Source organism: Gallus gallus, chromosome 1, assembly GCF_016699485.2.
Source record: "Gallus gallus isolate bGalGal1 chromosome 1, bGalGal1.mat.broiler.GRCg7b, whole genome shotgun sequence".
Taxonomy (NCBI): domain Eukaryota; kingdom Metazoa; phylum Chordata; class Aves; order Galliformes; family Phasianidae; genus Gallus; species Gallus gallus.
The window spans coordinates 116,344,453-116,363,840 of NC_052532.1; the positions used below are offsets into that span (position 1 = coordinate 116,344,453).

The window sequence follows — 19,388 nt, forward strand, 5'->3', positions numbered from 1 at the left end:
ATTCTGATCATGTGGGTGGTAGCCCTGCCCATGGCAGGGGCCTTGGTGGCCTAGCTATATTTTATTCCTAACCTATTATCTTCCTATATTTCAGCAGAATTCACACAGGTGGGTATTTAAAGAGAATGGAGATATCAGCCTCTCTTGATGTAAAGGTGCTCACGTCATTGTGAAGGATCCTGAGCACAATGCTCTGAAGACCTGGCTCATAGTGCTAAGTCTTAGCAGCTGGACTGAGATACAAATTACACTATGGCTCCTTTCTGTGCATGGGACTGGTGAGGTAGTCACCACTGGGAGGTGGCACCATTTTCTTTGACTTTTGCTGGACCAGTGTCAATCCCAGAGTCTCCTTTCCATGGACATGTTTCAGCTAGCAGAGTATGCAGCCACATGGAAGCACTGGGAAAGTGTTGAGGGTTTCTTCCTCAAAAATACATCGTTTTAGTGTAAAGAACACTGGAACAATTAAATAGATCAATGTAACAATCCCTAACAACATGAAGATGTTGTTCCTCTTATGGAGTCCGAATGGCAGAAGCAAGCCCCTATTCACTAGAGTGTGGTCAATTTAATTTTATGGAAATAATGCTCTAAAAACAAATAAAAGACAAACAAAACAACAAGTACAGTAACAACAACAACAGAACCACATTCATTACCGATTTAGTCACAAGAATAAATTTTGGCATTGGATGAAATTCCTGAAAACTCATTTCATTCAGATCACAAAGTGCTTAGGTACCTGTATATGTTTTAGGCCCATTCATATGGTTTTGAGAGTCTTTATTCGTTTTCTCCTTTGTCTAAGTCTAGATGAAAATCATTCAACAATTGCTTTATTTTTCTAGGTGAATTCTGGCATTTCAAATTATAGGCTTGTGCAGAATCAGAAAATATACTGAAAAAATTGGGGAGGACATAGGCTAAGTAGTTTCTGAGCTGCTTAATACTATTCTTGATTTATTGTGTTTTCTTTTGTGTGCATGCATTATTGTGGTCTTTTTGTTTGCTATTTATTTATTTATTTATTTTTAAATTCTGATCCATTACAGTCTGTTGTGGAGATGCACCTGTCTTCTTTTGGTCCATAAATATGGACCAACTGGATAATAGAATGAAATTTTCTACAGGCAGACTAACAATATGCTGTTAGTTTCTTTGAGGGAGAAAATATGTTTTACAGTGCTGATGGGAAAAACAATGTTGCCTGAAAGTCTGGTGAAACTGAAAAGCCTCAAAACTTACCAATACAGAAAAACAGAACATAATTGTTAAATAAACATGCATCATATATGCATTTCTGCCAAGTATATAACATCTACACAAAACTAGTATTAAAAAAATAGAATTACTTGACATTTTAGGATTTTCATATATAAGAAATAACATCAATTGGAACAATGCCATTTCTACTCAGGTCTGAACTAACAGGTTATATTTTTTGTTATTCTTTGAATTCTTTTCTAATGTTAGTGTGGTTTTGCTTGCTGACTTTGGTAGTGTGTTGAGGGTAAGAGAAAAAAAAGTCATGAAATACAGCTCATTGCGGGCTGCACATGGTTCTTCATTACTTGTGCCTCGTATCCCCTTATTTCCTCTTCATTTCCTGCATTCCCCCACTCCCTAGCTGATGCTGATGCTGCCAGCCCACAAAATGGCCTGGAGCTGAATGGGAAACATACCTTATAGCTCCAAGATTCTTGCAAGGCTGCATCCTTTTCAAAACTATATTCAACACAGTATTTTACCTGAAGTCTTTGTTTCCAGAGTAGAAGTCTATACTGAAGTCACCATAGCTACTTAGGAACCCCTTGTCAGGAGAAAAACTCAAAAAGAAAACAGTATTTTTACCCTAGCAACAGAAGAAAGTGATTGATCACAAAATTGGAAGTGAAGATACAAACAAAAAGCATTAAGTGCCGAGCAGGACAAGTTTGGAATGAATCTTTCTTTCCTCGTCAAGGATTTATCTGCCTCATGTTTTGGCTGCCTCGTGATGTCTTTCAAGAAAAGCCTTTGAGAAATGAATTTCTCCTTCAATTTGTATGCTGTGCTTCTACTCAGGGATTTTCTGATTACTATTCAGTGTGATTAAAACATCTCAAAGGAGGTCTCAAGATTCCTGCATTTCTCTAAGGTTGACCATTGCAGTGTAGCCATGTTTAATCATCTTCCAAATATCAGGTGAATAGTGGGACACCTTTTCCATAACTGACCGATTAGATTACATTTTAACAATGGGAACCTGTCAGTTCAAGATTTGAGGGCTGCAGATTCTCCACCTCTGTTTTGCTTTAAGCCAAACACCATAACACTTCATCAATCACTCACAGAAACTCCTTCTTTAATGCGTAGTCACCTTGTGGCCTGATACTGTCTGCCATGCAATACAATAATACAATAGCTCTGTAGTTGCATAACATTAATTTCAATTGTTGGTATATATAAGAGAGCAGTATATCTCAGCAATAAATGTCAGGTGTCTGCAGTTGGTTTTCCCACCAGAATTTAGACAATTCCTTAATTTAAGAATTGAACTCCAGAGGCTTTTCTAACAAAAACACCAAGGTTACTGAGAGCTTTCTCAAAAGTGTGTTCATTGAGTGGAGTGAACCATTCTCAAAAGGCCTGCTAGCACTGGAAGATTTTGAGGTGAACTATCACCGTTGATGTTTCAGAAGACCTTAGGTGCCCATAGAAGAACAGGCTCTCTGTACATAATGTATAGCCCAAGGACATGTGCAGACGTGTGCCTTGCCTTCATTTCTGCTCAATGTGGAGAACTGCGAGATAAGAAGGACAGAAATGTGAGCAGAGAGGACTGTACAAGCTTTGTGCTGCACCAGCTGGTGCCCTGCAGCATGAAAGCCCAGACTACCTCAGGCTCCTGCCGCCTTGCTCCTCTTTTTCCATGCCACTATTTCCATCAATATGTTTAATTTTCAAATACAAGTTAAACACACCATCCTAAACACACTGTGGAGGACTATCATGTTTTCCATCACTGTCTAGATCAGCCTGCAAGTAGTGATTAGCCCAGGCCTCAGATTGGTGGGAGGTTGCTGCCTCAGGTAATTTTCCAAGGTTTAGCTAAGTAAACCTGAACATTATTCCAATGATAAAATATTTTTCATTTTTTGCAAGATATGAACAGATCCACTGAAACGGTAGCTTTCCACAATGAAAGTGAAATGAAGCCCTTTCAAATACAACCCAGAAGGATCAAAGCATTAAATCTATGAGTGGAACAATATTTGAGCCAGAGAATTTTTTTTTTTCCTCACTTTCTCCAGCTCTCATACAACTTTTCACAGACTTTTAAATAACAAATTAATATATTCTATATATGTAAGGTTAAGTACTTTATGGTTGGTCTTTCCATTTTGTGTCTGAAAGTGACATTTTTAAATTAACCCTTTCACATTCATCAACAGCTGTTTAGTTGTCTGAAAAGTGTCTTTTCCAAAACCCAGTGCTTCTCAAATAATTCATTCTATTTCTTAGAACTATGAGAAATAAAAGGTATTATTAATACTTAAAATCATAGGTAAAAAGCTTCTAGCTAGCCATTAATAGTTACACTCTTATTGAATTAATCTCAATAGGTACAGTACATTAGGTGAAACATTGACAAAGCCCAAAAAGAATGTCATTTTTGTTTTCCATTAAAAATATCCCAGCAACCAACATTGGTCAGAAAAAAAAAACTGGGCAATCATTCCTACATATTCCTAGGATTCCTAGGATTGTAGGTGAATGAAAAGATAAAATCATCCAGAGTCATCAAACACAGAAATTATGACTTCAGACACAAAAAAATTAGCTGTATTAGGGAATATAACTCCTTTACTGTATAATACTTTCAGAATATATATGTATAGAACCTCATAACATTATTTGAATAGCTTGAGTTATAATGTAACATTTTATTAATACCGAAATGAAGATGAGTAATATCATGGCCACTATTAGCTACAGGCTGCCAAGCACCATAAGATTCTCTGTTGCTGACTCTCCAAACTCATTTGCAAGGATTCTGCTATTTCTTTTTTCCTGATGATGTTCTGCAGAATGTCCTGGGTTTGGTTTTCTTTCTTTTATTTTATCTCATTTTAATCTTTTTTTATGGGATTAAAACAACCAGCATATTGTTTCCCTGTGTGTCTTTAGTTAACATGCTCAAAGATCTATCAACAGGATACTATTCTGACACCAAATTATAAGTCCAGTTTAATTTACTGATGACTGCTTGTTTCTTAGAAGTTGCCACCTGTCAGTCCACAAACGAGAAAAATTTCTGTCTCTTGTAAGCTATAGCAATTCATTCACTTAATTTTGGATACTTAATTGCATGTACAGCAGTAGGAGATCAAAGTGACAAAATATACTCACCATCCACTAGTTTGGAAAAAGTGAAAAAAAAGTTTTCTTCATACATAAATTTATCTCTATTCATACTCACATAAATATCTGTAAATTTTAAATAATCAATCTCAATTATGTTAACTTGTCATTGCTGAGTTTTAGACCAGTACAACTTTTATAAAAACAGAATGTATAAGTACAGAATATCTTTGCAATTCCACAAGTAATTACCAAGTAAGTCATGTAAGCAGAATTTAAATGACAAAATCCCACTGAGCTTTTAATATATAGCGGATACATTTAAATATAGAGAAAAGAGAAACTTTAGAAAGAAAATCTCAGGTACGCACATAACAATTGACTTTGGCGAATGGAAAAAAAAAAAACAGCAAAAAAAATGCAGTAGTATTCAGAATTATTTTCTACCTTTTTTTTTTTTTTTTTTTTTTTTTTGGTGAACATCACTCTTCTAGATGTTATATGATAGACTTCCACATGTCAACACAGTATGTTTAACGACTTTCCAGTTAAAATATTAATGACATCATATTATCACATTACCATTGTACATTAACATATCAGATATATTCATATAATTTGAAGAGAAATTATGTGTTTTCTACTTACCTAACTGGGTCTCCTGAATGGTTAGCTTACTTTCCAATGGGTGTAAAAGCTTTGGTGGTTTATCTGTTAGTGGTGCTAGAAAAGAAAGAAATTCACATCTATAGTTTTCTGATAATTCTTGTGTAGAAAAAAAGCTTGACACATTGGTTCAGAAATGTTTTTTCTTTGTTTGTTCATGCCTTAAGTAATGTTCATGCTTTAAGCAGTGGTAAATGCTTTTACTTACAGAGTAAGTATAACACCGCAATTAGATTATTTCATACACTGAGGTACTGGAGACATTTGTTAAATAGAATACCTCTTCAGACTCTCACAAAAACCCTACAGCAACATCTTACAGTTTTGTGTTTTTATAAACATGCTTTAATGCAATATTTTATTCCTTATTATAATATTTAAATACATTCCTGCCAAATAGAGTCACTATCAGAGAAATAAAATAGATAATCTAAGATTTGAAGGTGGACTAAAATAAAAGGGGTTCATTTTCAAAATCCAAGGGACAGATGCAGTGATGTAATTTTAAGACTCCTACTAAAATTACTTCCCTCTTCCCTTCTGATTTACTCTGAAATAATTATGGTAGAATAATGCAAATTGGAAAATAAGAGTTTTGTCATGGTCAAAAACATTTTGAAGGTGCTAATAGGAACTTTGTGAAGCATGTCCAAAACATACTGCTGAACAATGCAGCTATTAACTAGATTCATCACCTTATGTACACTTACTTCATAGAAGTGACATTGATTATTGCTACTTTCAGAGTACTAACAACTACTGTTAGTAAGTCTGTTCTACTGATCTCTGACAGAAAAGTGCACGATATATAAAAAGAACATTCACATTTTTCTGTAAATGATTAGTAAGTGTTCATGGGAAATCTCCAACTTTTAGCTCTTTGGAACATTTTGATATTTAGCTTTTAAATATTAATTCACATTTCAGTCTTTAGCATAGATTATGGGCTGTCAGAGATTTAAAGTACTTTTGACATTTTGATATAACTGTATAATATTTGTTCCCTCAAACTTGTCAAATCATTACTTCCTTTCTTACTGACACACATTTACATGTGTGTAGGTTTAATCTACTAAACACGCTCATCTCCTGTCAGTTGAATTGAGGGAGAGGTTGAGCTGCTTTCTCTTTACTACACTCATTTTACTCTTTGATTAAATTATTAATGCCCTTTAATACCTATAGTACTAACACTAACGTTGCATGCAACAAGTAGAGAATGAATCCATATTTTGCTGTTTCATAGATATTTTTCTGATTTGACCAATGCATAAATCTACCCTGTTGATATCATGTAATCATAGAACAGCTTGGGTGAGAAGTGATCTTAAAGATCATCTAGTTCCCCCTGCCATCATTGCCAACCACTAAATCAAGCACTAGAGCAGGTTGCTCAGGGCCTTGAACACCTCCAGCTATGGGGCAAAACCTTGCGTGTTGAGCCATCAGTGCAAGGGATAAATCAAAATAACTCTTCAGGGAAAAGACCTAGATTTGGTCCACAAATACTCTTTCAGTTCATTTTTCTACTTTCTACAGGAAATCATTCTGCATTAAGAGAGCCCACAGTTATTAAACATTTTTAAACAACATCTCTGGGTTGTTACTTTTCTTTACACTGATGTCCCTATCTCTCTCTCGCCCTCTCTCTCTCTCTTTTTTTTTTTCCTTATGAGCTAAAGTAGGTGGAAGAGAAAAGGATCAAAATTGCATTTTTTCTTAAACTACAAAATTAGTCATTCCCAATCTTAACTTCTCCATCAAGACTCAGAATTTATCAGCACATTGCCATTTAAAAAAAAAAAAATCATCCACTTTGAATTTAAATTTAGTTTTGCAGTTCTGTCACTCTCAACTCAATTACCATTTATCAGATAGTGTTTTCTGAGTCACTGTTGTTCTAAATATGTTTTGAGACTTCAAGAAAACAAAAGTTTCTCATTGTATTAAAGGTATAGCTGGTTCAGTTCATCTGAATGGAACAAATGAGGCTAGAAAACAGTATTTTTTTCCAATTGAAGCAAAGAAAGACGTTACTTTTATGGTCCTGTACTCAAGATCTTTAAGAGACTTCCTACTATTAAATGAATTGGAATAAAATAATTAATATTAGCAACATATAAGTAAATCACACTTGAACAAGAGTATGAAGTTATTACATAATTTATGCCCAACATGATTTTCCTATAACTTCTGATATTCAAGTCTTCAACAAAGAATTTCACAGAAGAAATATTGTTGAAAACAATTAATTAGATATATAACTGATATATTAGATTCACAGGAGTATGTAGGCTGGAAAGACATTCTGGAGATCAAGTGGTTTAAACTCTTGGTGAAAGTAAATTCAATAAATAGGCGGTCAGTAGGTCAGTACTTCCTCCATTGAAGTTTTGAACGTCTCTGTGAATGGAGAATTCACCACTTCAAGTATTTCATCATCTATGCACTGGACTCTATCCAGCATATGTCTTTTTTCTACACTGAGGAACCAAAACCTTGAGACGGTATTCCAAATGTGCTCTCATAGGTGCTAAATAGTTGTGTAGGAACACTTTCTTGTACCTGCTAGCTAAACATTTGAGAAAAGATGTGACGATGGTCCTTGCTGACTGAGGTTGAACTTATTTTATACCTGGACTGTTAGAATCTTATCTTCCAAGCTTTTTCCTACTCAGTCAGACCATGCCCTAAACTACTGCACAGAGTTATTCCAGAACTAGGGCAAGACTTTGCATTTGTCTTTGTCTGACTTCACGGTCATCAGTCCCTGTCTTCAACTTGTTAAAATCTCTCAGCAGCTTTGATCTCCAGCACGCACCCAGTCCTCCATTTCTGCTGAAATTGAACTCTATCCCATCATCTAGGAGACTGAATACATAAGCTCTGTAATCAATATTAAAACACTATATAATACTATATATATATATATATATAATAATATTTATAAATAATAATATATATTATTTATATTATATTATAAATAATATAATATATATAAATATATATATAAATATAAACATATATATAAAAATATATATAAATATATAAATATAAATATAAATATATATTTATATTATATATATATTTTTAATATATATATAATATTTATAATAAATATTATATATATTATAATATATATTTACATATATATTTAATATAAATATTAAATATATATATATAAATATAATTATATATATATAATATATATATATAAATATATAATACTCTATATTTATATATATATATAAATACTATATAATAATAGTAATACACTATAGGTTTCCCGTGTTGTATTTTAAGGTGATATTTGCCAATATTTTCAGCCAGGAAGAATGAGTAACACAGCTGTAGGCACACCTATGGTTCAAGCAGTTATATCTCCCAGGGCTAACTCCTTCACCCATGTAGAAAACCAAAAGCATCTCTGAGCATACTGCATTTCAAAGTTTTACCTATAGGGAAACATTGAAATAGAGTGATACGGGCAAGGAAAATCACCTCACTCTCTTGTTATACTTAAGACATCTGTCTATCAAATATTAAGAAAATTTGAAATACACTCTCAATCAATCTACACCTTATGTGCATGTTATTTTATTTATTAATCTACAAATATATGTATGTTTTTCTGGCAATTAAGCCATGTGAACCAAAACAAATGTGAGAACATGAGAGAACAAATGCTGCCCCTCTGCATTTCAGTTTTACGCTGTTTGCTGATACCAGCATTCATAGGCAGCACAGAGCTTCTGCAATCCTTGTTTAGTTTAGAAACTCTGAAGTAGACCTATTGTCTCCTATAAGCAATTTGAAATCCTTCAGACAATAACGTATTATATTCTTAACTGGAGCAACTTATCACATAACAGACTATTCAAAATGAGCACAGTTTTCAGATAGATATATTGAGGTACAGTTATCTAGTAAGTTCAAGAACAAAAAACAAAATTTTATCCTTTCTCCCTGACTTTTTACTAAATGATAAGAACTAGGAAACAAAACAAACAAACAAACAAAAAAACAAAAAAACAAAAAACACAAAACCTCACAACTATAGCATCCCTTAACAAGCTAAGTAGCCTTTATTTTTTTTAAGAAGAGGTGTAGTAAGGCAACCATTTTCAGATCCTACAGAAACATTAATGATTTCAAAGCATTTCCTGTACTGCATTGCAAGCAAAAAACCAGAACTCTTTTCCATGTTGCTAAATAATAGAGGTCCTCTTCCCACTAGGTACTTATCACATGATTTCCAGAAGGAACAGTGCTCAGATTCCTATTTCTATTCTTACATGGGAGACTGTCAAGTTTCTTGGCAAGAATCTCAATTCTAGGACATTAGTGTCTACTTATGCATGGATGCAGTATCTCTCTCTTTCTCTCTGTTTCCCCTACCCTCTTTCCTCTTTCCCTCTTCTTTCCCCTCCTGCCTCTCCCTCTTTCTTCTGCATCTTACTCCGCCTTTTTACCTTCTTCTTCTTTGCTTTCCCTCTCTATTTCCTTTTCCTCGTAAGAGTCAAGAATTTTATTCCAGATAAAGTTAACAAAAACTCCAAAACAAACAGACAAAAAACAAAACAGGGTTTTGTTAGGTCAGCTTCTCACAAGTAAAAGCAGTTTGATCAAATCCACTTTACAGTCCATCTTTGATTTCTGAATCATAACTGTAGAATCATTTGCAAAGAAATCTGTGTCACATTTGCTTTTCATTAAAAGAAAACTAAAACAAACAAACAGAAAACCTTAAGTGAAGTAACCATTTCTGAAACTGTAATTAAAATTAATATTTAACTTTAAACTTATTGTTCATGTGTAGACATACTGATTGTACTCAAAGAGAAAGTAACTAATTTCATATTCCTTATCTACTAGATTGGATTTACATTTAAAATGTATTGAAATATTTGCCTTGTGGTGAAAAAATGGAGAGCCATGACAATGAGTTACCCAGCTATAAACTAGCCAGAATATAATATTTTTACATTGGCTGCTTATGTCTATATTATTCTTTCTAAGCTAAATCTTTAACTTCAGATGTTTATGGTCACATAGTATATACTTATACTGAAAAAAATGACTGGCATGTCCCTGGAAGATATAACCATAGTACTGTTCAGAAAAATTCTCCACTTCTTTGCTTGACTCATTAAAATTTCCTTTCCTGCTTTCCTGCTGATTTTCCAGAGCCTTTTTTTTTTTTTAAAAAAAAAAAAAAAGAACCCTGTTGTGTCTACTCTCTGTTCTGTTAGTTTGGCACAAGCAAATGACCATAGGGAGAAGACACCCCCCTGTAGCCACAGTATATAATGGAATGCAATAAAACTAAATATGTGCAGCCTGAACCTACATACTCAGATATGTCACTAGATAAATTATTTTCTTTTTTGAAATAAATACATGGCAAGATCTTTTATAAGAAGTAAATTATTTATACTTGTTTGCGACTTCTAATAAATATGATGTCTCAGATACAATCAGATTATCTTTCATTCATAAAGGCATTATTTAAAATCACATCTACCCTGAATTCTACTGCAGGTCTATAAGAACATTCTGCCTCACTGTGTGAACAAGCCTGATTATACCCTCAATTAAACAGGTCAAACTGGGGGCAGATACAAATAAAGATCCATATAAGGCTACTAGGGATATATGCATGAATAATATCATCATAAATTAACTACTTAATGTGACTTGGTTATCATAATGATTGACAAGATCAGATATTATCTCTTGAATCGTTCCTATAAATCTTGAATTTCGAGACATAAATTTGACTTCTTCTTTCAGTGTATGCCCTTAGTGTTGTTTTCCTCTTACCGCATATTATAAAAAGGCCAACACTACTGATTACTGATTTGGGCATACAAATAAAACATCTTTATTTCTCATACCAAATCCTTCCTTCTGAGTTGCTGTTGGTGGTGGCTTTTTTTTTTTTTTAACATTTTTTTTCTCATGAAATAATAATGTAATGCAGGAAATTACTTTATTGCACAGGAAGCACAGCACTTCCTGTGAGAAAATGCAGTAGATATGCAGATAAAGCAGTAAGAAAGTAAATAAATATTCAATGCTCATTAATTTTGTATAATTATGCAAATAAAAATATGTCTTTTTTAGGCAAGAGTTTCAACGATGCATATTGCGAAAGGAGGAGGCACTGAGGAAATGAAGATAGTGTTGTGGTTTAACCCAGAAGGTGGCTCAGCACCACAGTCACTTGCTCACTGCCACTACTTCCCAGCGGCATGGGGGAGAGAACTGGTGGAAAAAAATTAGAACTCATAGGTTGAGACAAAACTATTTACTATTTAAACTATTTAAAAGGAAAATGATAATAGTAACAACTATATATGGATCTATATAACAAGTGCTGCACAAGCAATTGCTCCCCACTCCCCAGCTGATGCCCAACTAGTCCCCCAGTGAGAGGAAGAGAGCCAGATGAACTCCCACTCCCTTCAGAACTTCTTCTGCGTGATGTCATATGGTATGGAATGATCCTGTAGTGAATTTAAGTCATCTGTCCAAATTAACAAAGTTTAGTCATAGAGCTAGGCCCTCCTAGCTCCTAGGGCCCTTCACTGAGAATGGCCTTGGGTCTGTACAACACTGCTCAGCAACACCTATAAAAATCAGTGTGTTTGTTATCAACATTATTTTTCTCCTAGAACCAAAACATAGCATCAAACCAGACACTCTGAAGAAAACAATTCTGTCCCAGCTGAAACCAAGACAGATGGGAAGAATATTTATTTCTAGGAAAACTTTTAAAATGTTTTAGGCTTGTGAGTCCCCTGTGATCAACAACAGGATAAAGAGTGGAGAAGAGGAACAGATGCAGCCAGGTGTTGGGATTTTCATTATATACTCATCTCTAATTGAATATGATAGGACATTTGTACTACTCCTATGACTTCAGAGAAGGTGTATATATTCCTCCTTTTAACTGATAATTTTCTTAAAACACAGTGGCCTTTTCCAACAGTCTCCAAGGAAAAAGTCCTAATCATCAAAATACTCTCATCATAGATGCTAATGCATTCCTGAAATACAAAAAAAAAACTGAACAGTATATGTAGTTAAAACCATGAAGTGACATATCAGCCTAATATTATGGCAGTATTAGTTTCTTCATGTAGAAGATTTAGAACTCATATTTTGAATCACATGCTGAAGCATGGTCTGTATATATGGTCTGTTCAGTTTGTTCAGATCATCTGAAATAAATGAGAAGTGTTGAAGATAATGGCTATTGCTTTTGTTGCCTTAAACAAGCATGTGGTACATTATCTGTGTGTTTAATTAAAAGTGGTCTTGTTAGCATAAGAATGAAACCACACATCCAGGAGCACTTCCATCAGGAGATTTGCTGTTGTATATGCCTACAGAATTTCACTCACCAGGAATTTTGTTTTGCTCTCCTTACATTACTGGCTTGCATGAGGCCTTAAGGCCAATGTGACCATCTTAGCTCCTGCTAGAGTACCATAGAAGTATTATTTTGTTTAACTATCTTCATACTTGAGAGGAACCCTACATCTGTTGCTCGTCACATGTTACGGGACAGTCTAATAGATAACATCAGTGGGATCTGGCATTGCGGTCTTACAGTTATATAAACAATAGCAATGGAATCAGCCTCAAACTTCTTCCACCCCTTACTGTGGAAACTAAAAGACAAATAGTTGAAGACAGAGAAGACCACTGCAATTGTCATGTTTTAATATTCAAGTACTGTGCTCCTGGTTTGAATTCTGATTTCTCTACAATTTTATACACACATAGCTTTCTCTAAAGCACCTTGTTTCTCTAGTATAGGGCCTGTCTCACTCTTTATCACCATATGAGAAAAGGATTAAACAAATCCAGTTGACCTCAGTTAAGCTCTTTGTACTGTTGATTCTAACACTGCTACTATTCCAAGACAAATGAAAACCTTTTGGATCTTATTTCCTAGTTCTTTTCAAGTCTGGTGACTCATGTAAATGACTTTTAGAGGGAACTATATGAGCCATGATCTCTTACCATAACTACTTTGAGGCAGTTTGAATCATTGAGTATTTTTCTTTCCACAGTAAGCTGCCTTTATGATCAGCAATGTTGTGTGCTATGTAAATCTTGTATCAGACTTGTGAAACAAACTGAAACATAAGCAGTATACTTAACAACTGAGCTACCTCAATAGTTTACACATTCATGAAGAAAAATAGAGTTACTTAACTCATGAGGTTTATGAAAAAATAAGAAAAGTTAGACTCACATGTCACATCAAGTAAGCACCCTGAAACACATATAATTAAAATTTGTCTGTATATCGTCACTGATCCCTCTCTCACATAATTCCCTTTACTTTTTTTTTTTTTCTCTAGATTAAAGTATATGGGAAAGAAAATTTTGAAAATCTCATATTATTATGTTCTCTGTGCCTAAACCAAACATACATTTTGTTAGCAATTACTCTGCTGTGCTTACTGGAAGGCTTACAAAAAAATCTCACTTTAGTAACCATTACGTTGCCCAATTATTCAGAGAAACTTACAGTTTTTTGTTCAGCTTCACTTCTGCCCTTATCAATTGAATTTTCAGTTTTATTATCATTATTATTTCTTTTTCTTGATCTTTTAGCAATCTTTAAAATTTCACCCTGAAATTTAACATTACTTTCCAGTTCTGCCCTGTTATTTTGTATATGCTAAGATTTAGATTTCAAACCAGAATAACTGGAGTGCATCTTCTTACATCTCTCTTTATTGTAGGACGTTGGCTTTATTAACTTTTCCTGCATTGCTTTTATTACTGCTTCTTTTTTTTAGAGAGAGTTAAAGTAGATAGTTCTTGGAAATACTGTAACTCATAACCTTTGAACACAAATTCTGGATACTTCCTGCTTTTTTCTGTAATTAAATCTTTCTGCTGATAAGGTTGACATTTCAGAATAAGATTTCTCAGTCTCTGAGGAGGCCTTGTGAAGGGAATGGGGCTTTATGCACCTTGACCACTTCCACCCTTCCAAAAAGCTGACATTTAAAGTCCTGACAATTAAAGTTTTTACTTATTGCATTCACTTTTCTCGTTCAGAAGTTGTAGTCAACCTTTTAATTTTGTTTCTCTATTTCATAATCATGTAATTTAAAATCTATCTTGTTCTTATTCTCTCTGTCCTGTCATGAATCTGTACATCTTTTCCAACTGTTCTCCGTGTCATTTCAGTGATTTAGGTCTTCTAAATCTAACTTTGCTTAGCTAGAAATCTGGACATAATATGATTTCCAGTGGCCCAAAACTTAAGTGAGAAAAATCCTTAACTTCTAGTTTTGTAAATACTGTTTTTTGTTTGTTTGGTTTTTTGTTTTAATTTTATTTTAGTACTTCAATTTGAGTGCATAATAAGCTCTTTGTCATTGCAGGCAGCTATTTTTATATCTACTCCATTAAAAAGAGATTCTTTGTTTTTAAGCTGGGAAATTTTAGACTTTATGGAAGGAACGTACACTACAAGCTTCAAGAAAGACAAGGAGGAGTATTTGGGGAACACAGACTAGCTAACCTCACCTTTATCCCCAGGAAGGTGATGGAGCAAATAGTTCTGGAAACAATCTCCAAACACATAAGGGACAAGAAGATGACTGGAAATAGTCAGGATGGATTTACGAAGGGGAGATAATGCTTAATCAGCCTGACAGCCTTCAGTGATGAGATGGCTGGCTCAGTAGATGAGAAGAGAGCAGCGGACATCATTATTTTTGACTAAGCAAAGCTTTTGGCACTGTTTTCCATAACATTTTCATTACTAGAATGATGACAATTAGTAAGTGAATAGTAAGGTGGGCTGAAAAATGGCTGAACTGCTGGGCTCAGAGGGTTTTAATAAGCAGCATTCAGTCCACCTGGAGGTATAACTAGTGTCACACTCCAAGTGTCAGTACTGGGGCCAGCAGTGCTTAACTTCTTAATTAGTGACCTGGATGATGGGACAGAATGCACTTTCATCTAGCTTGTGGATGACACAACACCAGTAGGAGCTGTTGACACAGATGACATTTCAGTGTACTGACATTTAGAGAGAACCTGACATGTTGAGAAATGTTCAACAAGGGGAAATGCAAAGTCTAACTTCTGGGTAGGAACAACCTCTGGCCTCAGTGGAGGCTGGGACCTGACCAGTTGGAAATCAGCTTGGTAGAGAAGGACCTAGGTGTCCTGGGGAACACGTAAGATATGAACCAGCACTGTGCTCTTGAAGTAATGAAAGTCAAAAGCACCTTAGGATGCATTAGCCCAAGTGTTGCCAGCAGGTCTAGGGATGTCATTCTATCCGTCTTCCTCTGCTAAGCCCTGATGAGAAATGTCTGGAGTGCTAGGTCCTGTTCTCTCCAGTACAAGAGAGATATAGATGTACTGAGACAAACATGATGACGGTTCACACTGTTGATTACAGGATTGGAGCATCTGACACATGAAAGACAGGCTCAAAAAGATGGGACTGTAAATGCATTTTTTTGGACTAAGTTGTGAGTCTCATACTTGTGAGCTTACAGAATGATTATTTTTTATTACTATTTTTATTTTTAGTAATTATTTGCACTCATAATCAGGTTTAGAAAATCTAGGTGATTCGCAAGGTGTCCTGGGTAGTGGCTATGTAGGTGAGTGTCAATTCAGGTTTATTCCATATCATTCCATGATGAATAAATTGTATGGAATATCTCTACAGCTTATAAAAAGGATCTGCCTGGTTCTACACTGTGTGTATAGATGTTACCATTATAACAGCAGATGTTCTGGCACAGACGACTTCAGATTTCCTAATCTTTTCACAAATCTGTATGAAGTCTAAGCACGCAAGCTTCATAGACTTCAGTTTTGTAATGTGATTGTAGGATATTAATGTCTACCCAAGTGCACAGAAGCAAAGAATTACACAGTATTTGTAAGAGGGAGTAGAAGATGCCTGAGAACAGTTATACCTGGTACTTATTGCCTGATTGTCATGCCAAACTTTGAATAAAACCTGCCATACAAATCCAGTATGGCAGATGTTATATTAACACATACCATATGGTCACTTGGCAGCGAAGAGAGATTAGATATCATAAGCATTTGGTCTGCAGACATGCTACCAAATCTTGTAGTTACACAATAATTTATTTCTGTGTGAATAAATAAAAAATCTATTTGTAAAAAATAAATGCACATACACTTATTTACTGAATGTGTGAAAAAACAATACCCCAAACCTGAAAACTTTATTGAATATAACACTGAAACATAGAACAATCAAGAAACATAAAGCAATTCAAAAAATGCCCTCCTCTAATTACAAGCATGTTGAGAAAAAGGAATGTTGCTAGCAAACAAAGATCAAATTGGATTATTTCTTTTTCAGATTCTACAACAGAAACAATAACATTTCTCTCTCTTTAGTCAATATTTCCTTTAAAGAATCCTTCCGATGTGTGTTTTTGGGAACAGAAAAAAGTGATTGGACAAAGTTTACTTTATGAAGTAAGGAAATTATTACATGTTAGACATCTGTAAATTAATGTATATGTTTACTTTGGCAAGAAGTCTATGCCACTCTATTTGCTGAATCACTAGTCATAAAATTACAGAAAAAAAATCTTGATTAGTCAATCTTCTTCATAATAAAATATCTTAGGCCGAGAGGAAGCGTAATTTAGAGGCTTTCTTCCCTTAGTTTTCCCCTAAAGCTGTTAATTTTTAAATATAATGAGGAATTTATAATGAAATGTACATATCGTTCACACAGAAAAAGTAAGGCTTATTTGGGATTTTTAAACTAATTATCTGTAATGGTAAATACTATTTTAAGAAACTTTACATCTTCATTAAAATGCCTACTTTTCATGCTAAAGAATGTAAAAAATAATCCAAATGCTATTTTATTTTTTGTAGGTTAGAACAGAAGTTTTCATTTTGGATACAACATTTAGAGTCAGGCCACCTTGATAATACTCTTCATCTGCCTAGGCTTCAGCATCTTGGTTCCTGCGGTAAAAGCACTTCATATTTCACAATATTTTGGTTTTAATCAGATCCAAAGTTAATAGATCATAAATATTAGAAAATCAAATCTGAATTTTCAACAGAGGGTCTAGCTTTCTATGTTAGAATTTCTTAATTTATCTTGGAGTTCTATTCAGAGTCATACAGAGATATCTGAGTTTCATTAGAAAGAACACATTGACACACCATTGCATCTGGGTGGAAATACTGTATTTCAGCAGCTTAATAATCTGTGCTGTTGAGCTTGTGAAAAGTACTCTGCAAACAAAGCTATGCTGCTTCTAAGGTATGAGCTAAGTGCTGATGTGTAATACCTCACTGTGATGTATTTTTAGTAATTTAAGTGTACTAAACCAGTTACCAAAAAACGGTAGAAGTACTTAGAGGCCTAAATGTCATGTCAAGTCTCAAAATGTCATGAGTTGCTATGTATCTCATTTGTTTAACTTTTTGTAAACCTAGAAAGAGAAATCTAAATTCCTGGAAAGCAAGTGACTTGCTTGAAAAGTTTTCTTTGGCTGAAAACCCAATTTTCCAGCAAATTAGACTCTTTCCCAGTGGAAAAATAAACCTGTTAATATAGAATGTCTGTATAAAGTATGAACATAACTCATTTTGCTTACAAATGCTCTAATTCTGCACTATATGTCTGACTTCATTTGCATGTTCAAAGAAGAGCATAAACTGTTACACTGGAGAGAACGTAAATAAAAGGTATTATCCTGCAGTAGCAGCCATATCTTTGTGCGGTGCGCTGGGTAGGAATTATAGATACAAAAGACTAGCATCTCTATTTAATAATACTAAACACACAGCAATCAAGTCAGCCCCATATTATTATTAATATTTAGGGAGTAAACATAAGGACTCAGCACTTCCGAAGTCTGGACAGCAAGATATCATGTTTGCAGAAGAGGATTTTCTGAGACAAACAAATAGATTATTCTTTCTTCTTCTACGTACATTCCAAAACAAAGTCAAATAAACACAGAGAATGAAAGTAGGAAGCAAAAACAATTAGCTCACTTTTTCCTTATGCTTTGTAAGTACTACTTGTATTATGTTCCAGCTCATGATTTTTACTATTATAAGTGATATTTGCTCAGATTTCAAAAGTTGCCACAGGTACTTCTCACAACTGATTCATAATATATAACCCTGGGAAGATACACAGTATTAGACCAGTGCAAAAAGTAACTGATTTTTTAAATCAACAGAAAAAGAACTTAATCACTAATACATTTTTACTAGTTTTAGAAACACTATGTTGATGGTGTTTCTCTGCTTCCTTCCTCTCTGCTCAGCTCTCCTTTAATCCTATACAAATCAATTCCAAAAAAGACAAGGAACTTCTAGAGATAGACCAGAGGAGGGTCTCAAAGATGATGAGGGGCCTGGAGCATCTCTCTTATGAGGAAAGGCATAGAGCCCAGGGGCTGTTCAGACTGAAGAAGAGAAGGTTGACAGGGATCTCATCAATGCTTATAGATTATAAAGGGCAGGAGTCAAATGGATGAGGTCAGACTCTTTCCAGTTGTGCCCAGAAATGGGACAGAGGGCAATGAGAAGAGACTGAAACACAGAAGTTCCATACAAACACAAGGAAGAACATCACTGTGAAGGTGACAGAGCATTGGGACAGGCTGCTCAGAGACAGGGTGGGGTCTCCTTCTCTGAAGACATTCAAGACCCATCCGGACACTTTCCCGTGCAACTTACTGTAGGGAACCTGCTTCTAGAAGGGGGGATTGGACTCAGCAATCTCTAGAAGCTCCTTTCAACACCTACAATTCTGTGATGACGTGATTCAAAGTCTCATCATGTTGTTTAGAGTTGATCAAGGGGGAACAGAAAATAAGGACACAGGTGATCTGGTAGAAAACATGTTTGTTGCCAGTGAGCTAGCAGCATGCCCTTGTGGCCAATGACATCCTAGGGTGAATTAAAAAGAGCACGGCCAGCACGTTGAGGGAGGTGATCCCCCCCACACTCTGCCCTGGTGAATACTATGTTCAGTTCTGGTCTCCCCAGTTAAAAAAAAAAAAAAAAAAAATAGGCATCTCCTCGAAGCAGTCCAGCAAAGATGATAAATGGCCCAGATTTTCTCCTATGTAAGGAAAGGCTGAGTAACCTGGGCCTGTTCAGCTTGATGAAATGAAGACTGAAGGGGGAATCTGTTTAACTTTTATAAATAACTGAAGGGAAGTGGGATATAAATAGATGAGGCCAGGCTCTTCTCAGTGGTGCATAGTGATAAGACAAGAAGCAATGGCCTAATACTTGAACACAGGAAATTCCATACAAACATGTCTAAGAAACTCTTTGCAGTAACAGTGACG

General features: G+C 34.9%; 1 protein-coding gene across 2 annotated transcripts in view; it reads right to left on the minus strand.

Annotated features, from left to right (window-relative positions):
* The window catches only part of IL1RAPL1 (interleukin 1 receptor accessory protein like 1), a 702,165-nt gene that overhangs the window by 167,494 nt on the left and 515,283 nt on the right, over window positions 1–19,388 (minus strand). For both annotated transcript variants that reach the window (XM_425563.8, XM_046903219.1), the window contains exon 6: window positions 4,996–5,070. In XM_425563.8, the coding sequence (XP_425563.3) occupies window positions 4,996–5,070 (75 nt within the window). The remainder of the gene's footprint in view (window positions 1–4,995; window positions 5,071–19,388) is intronic.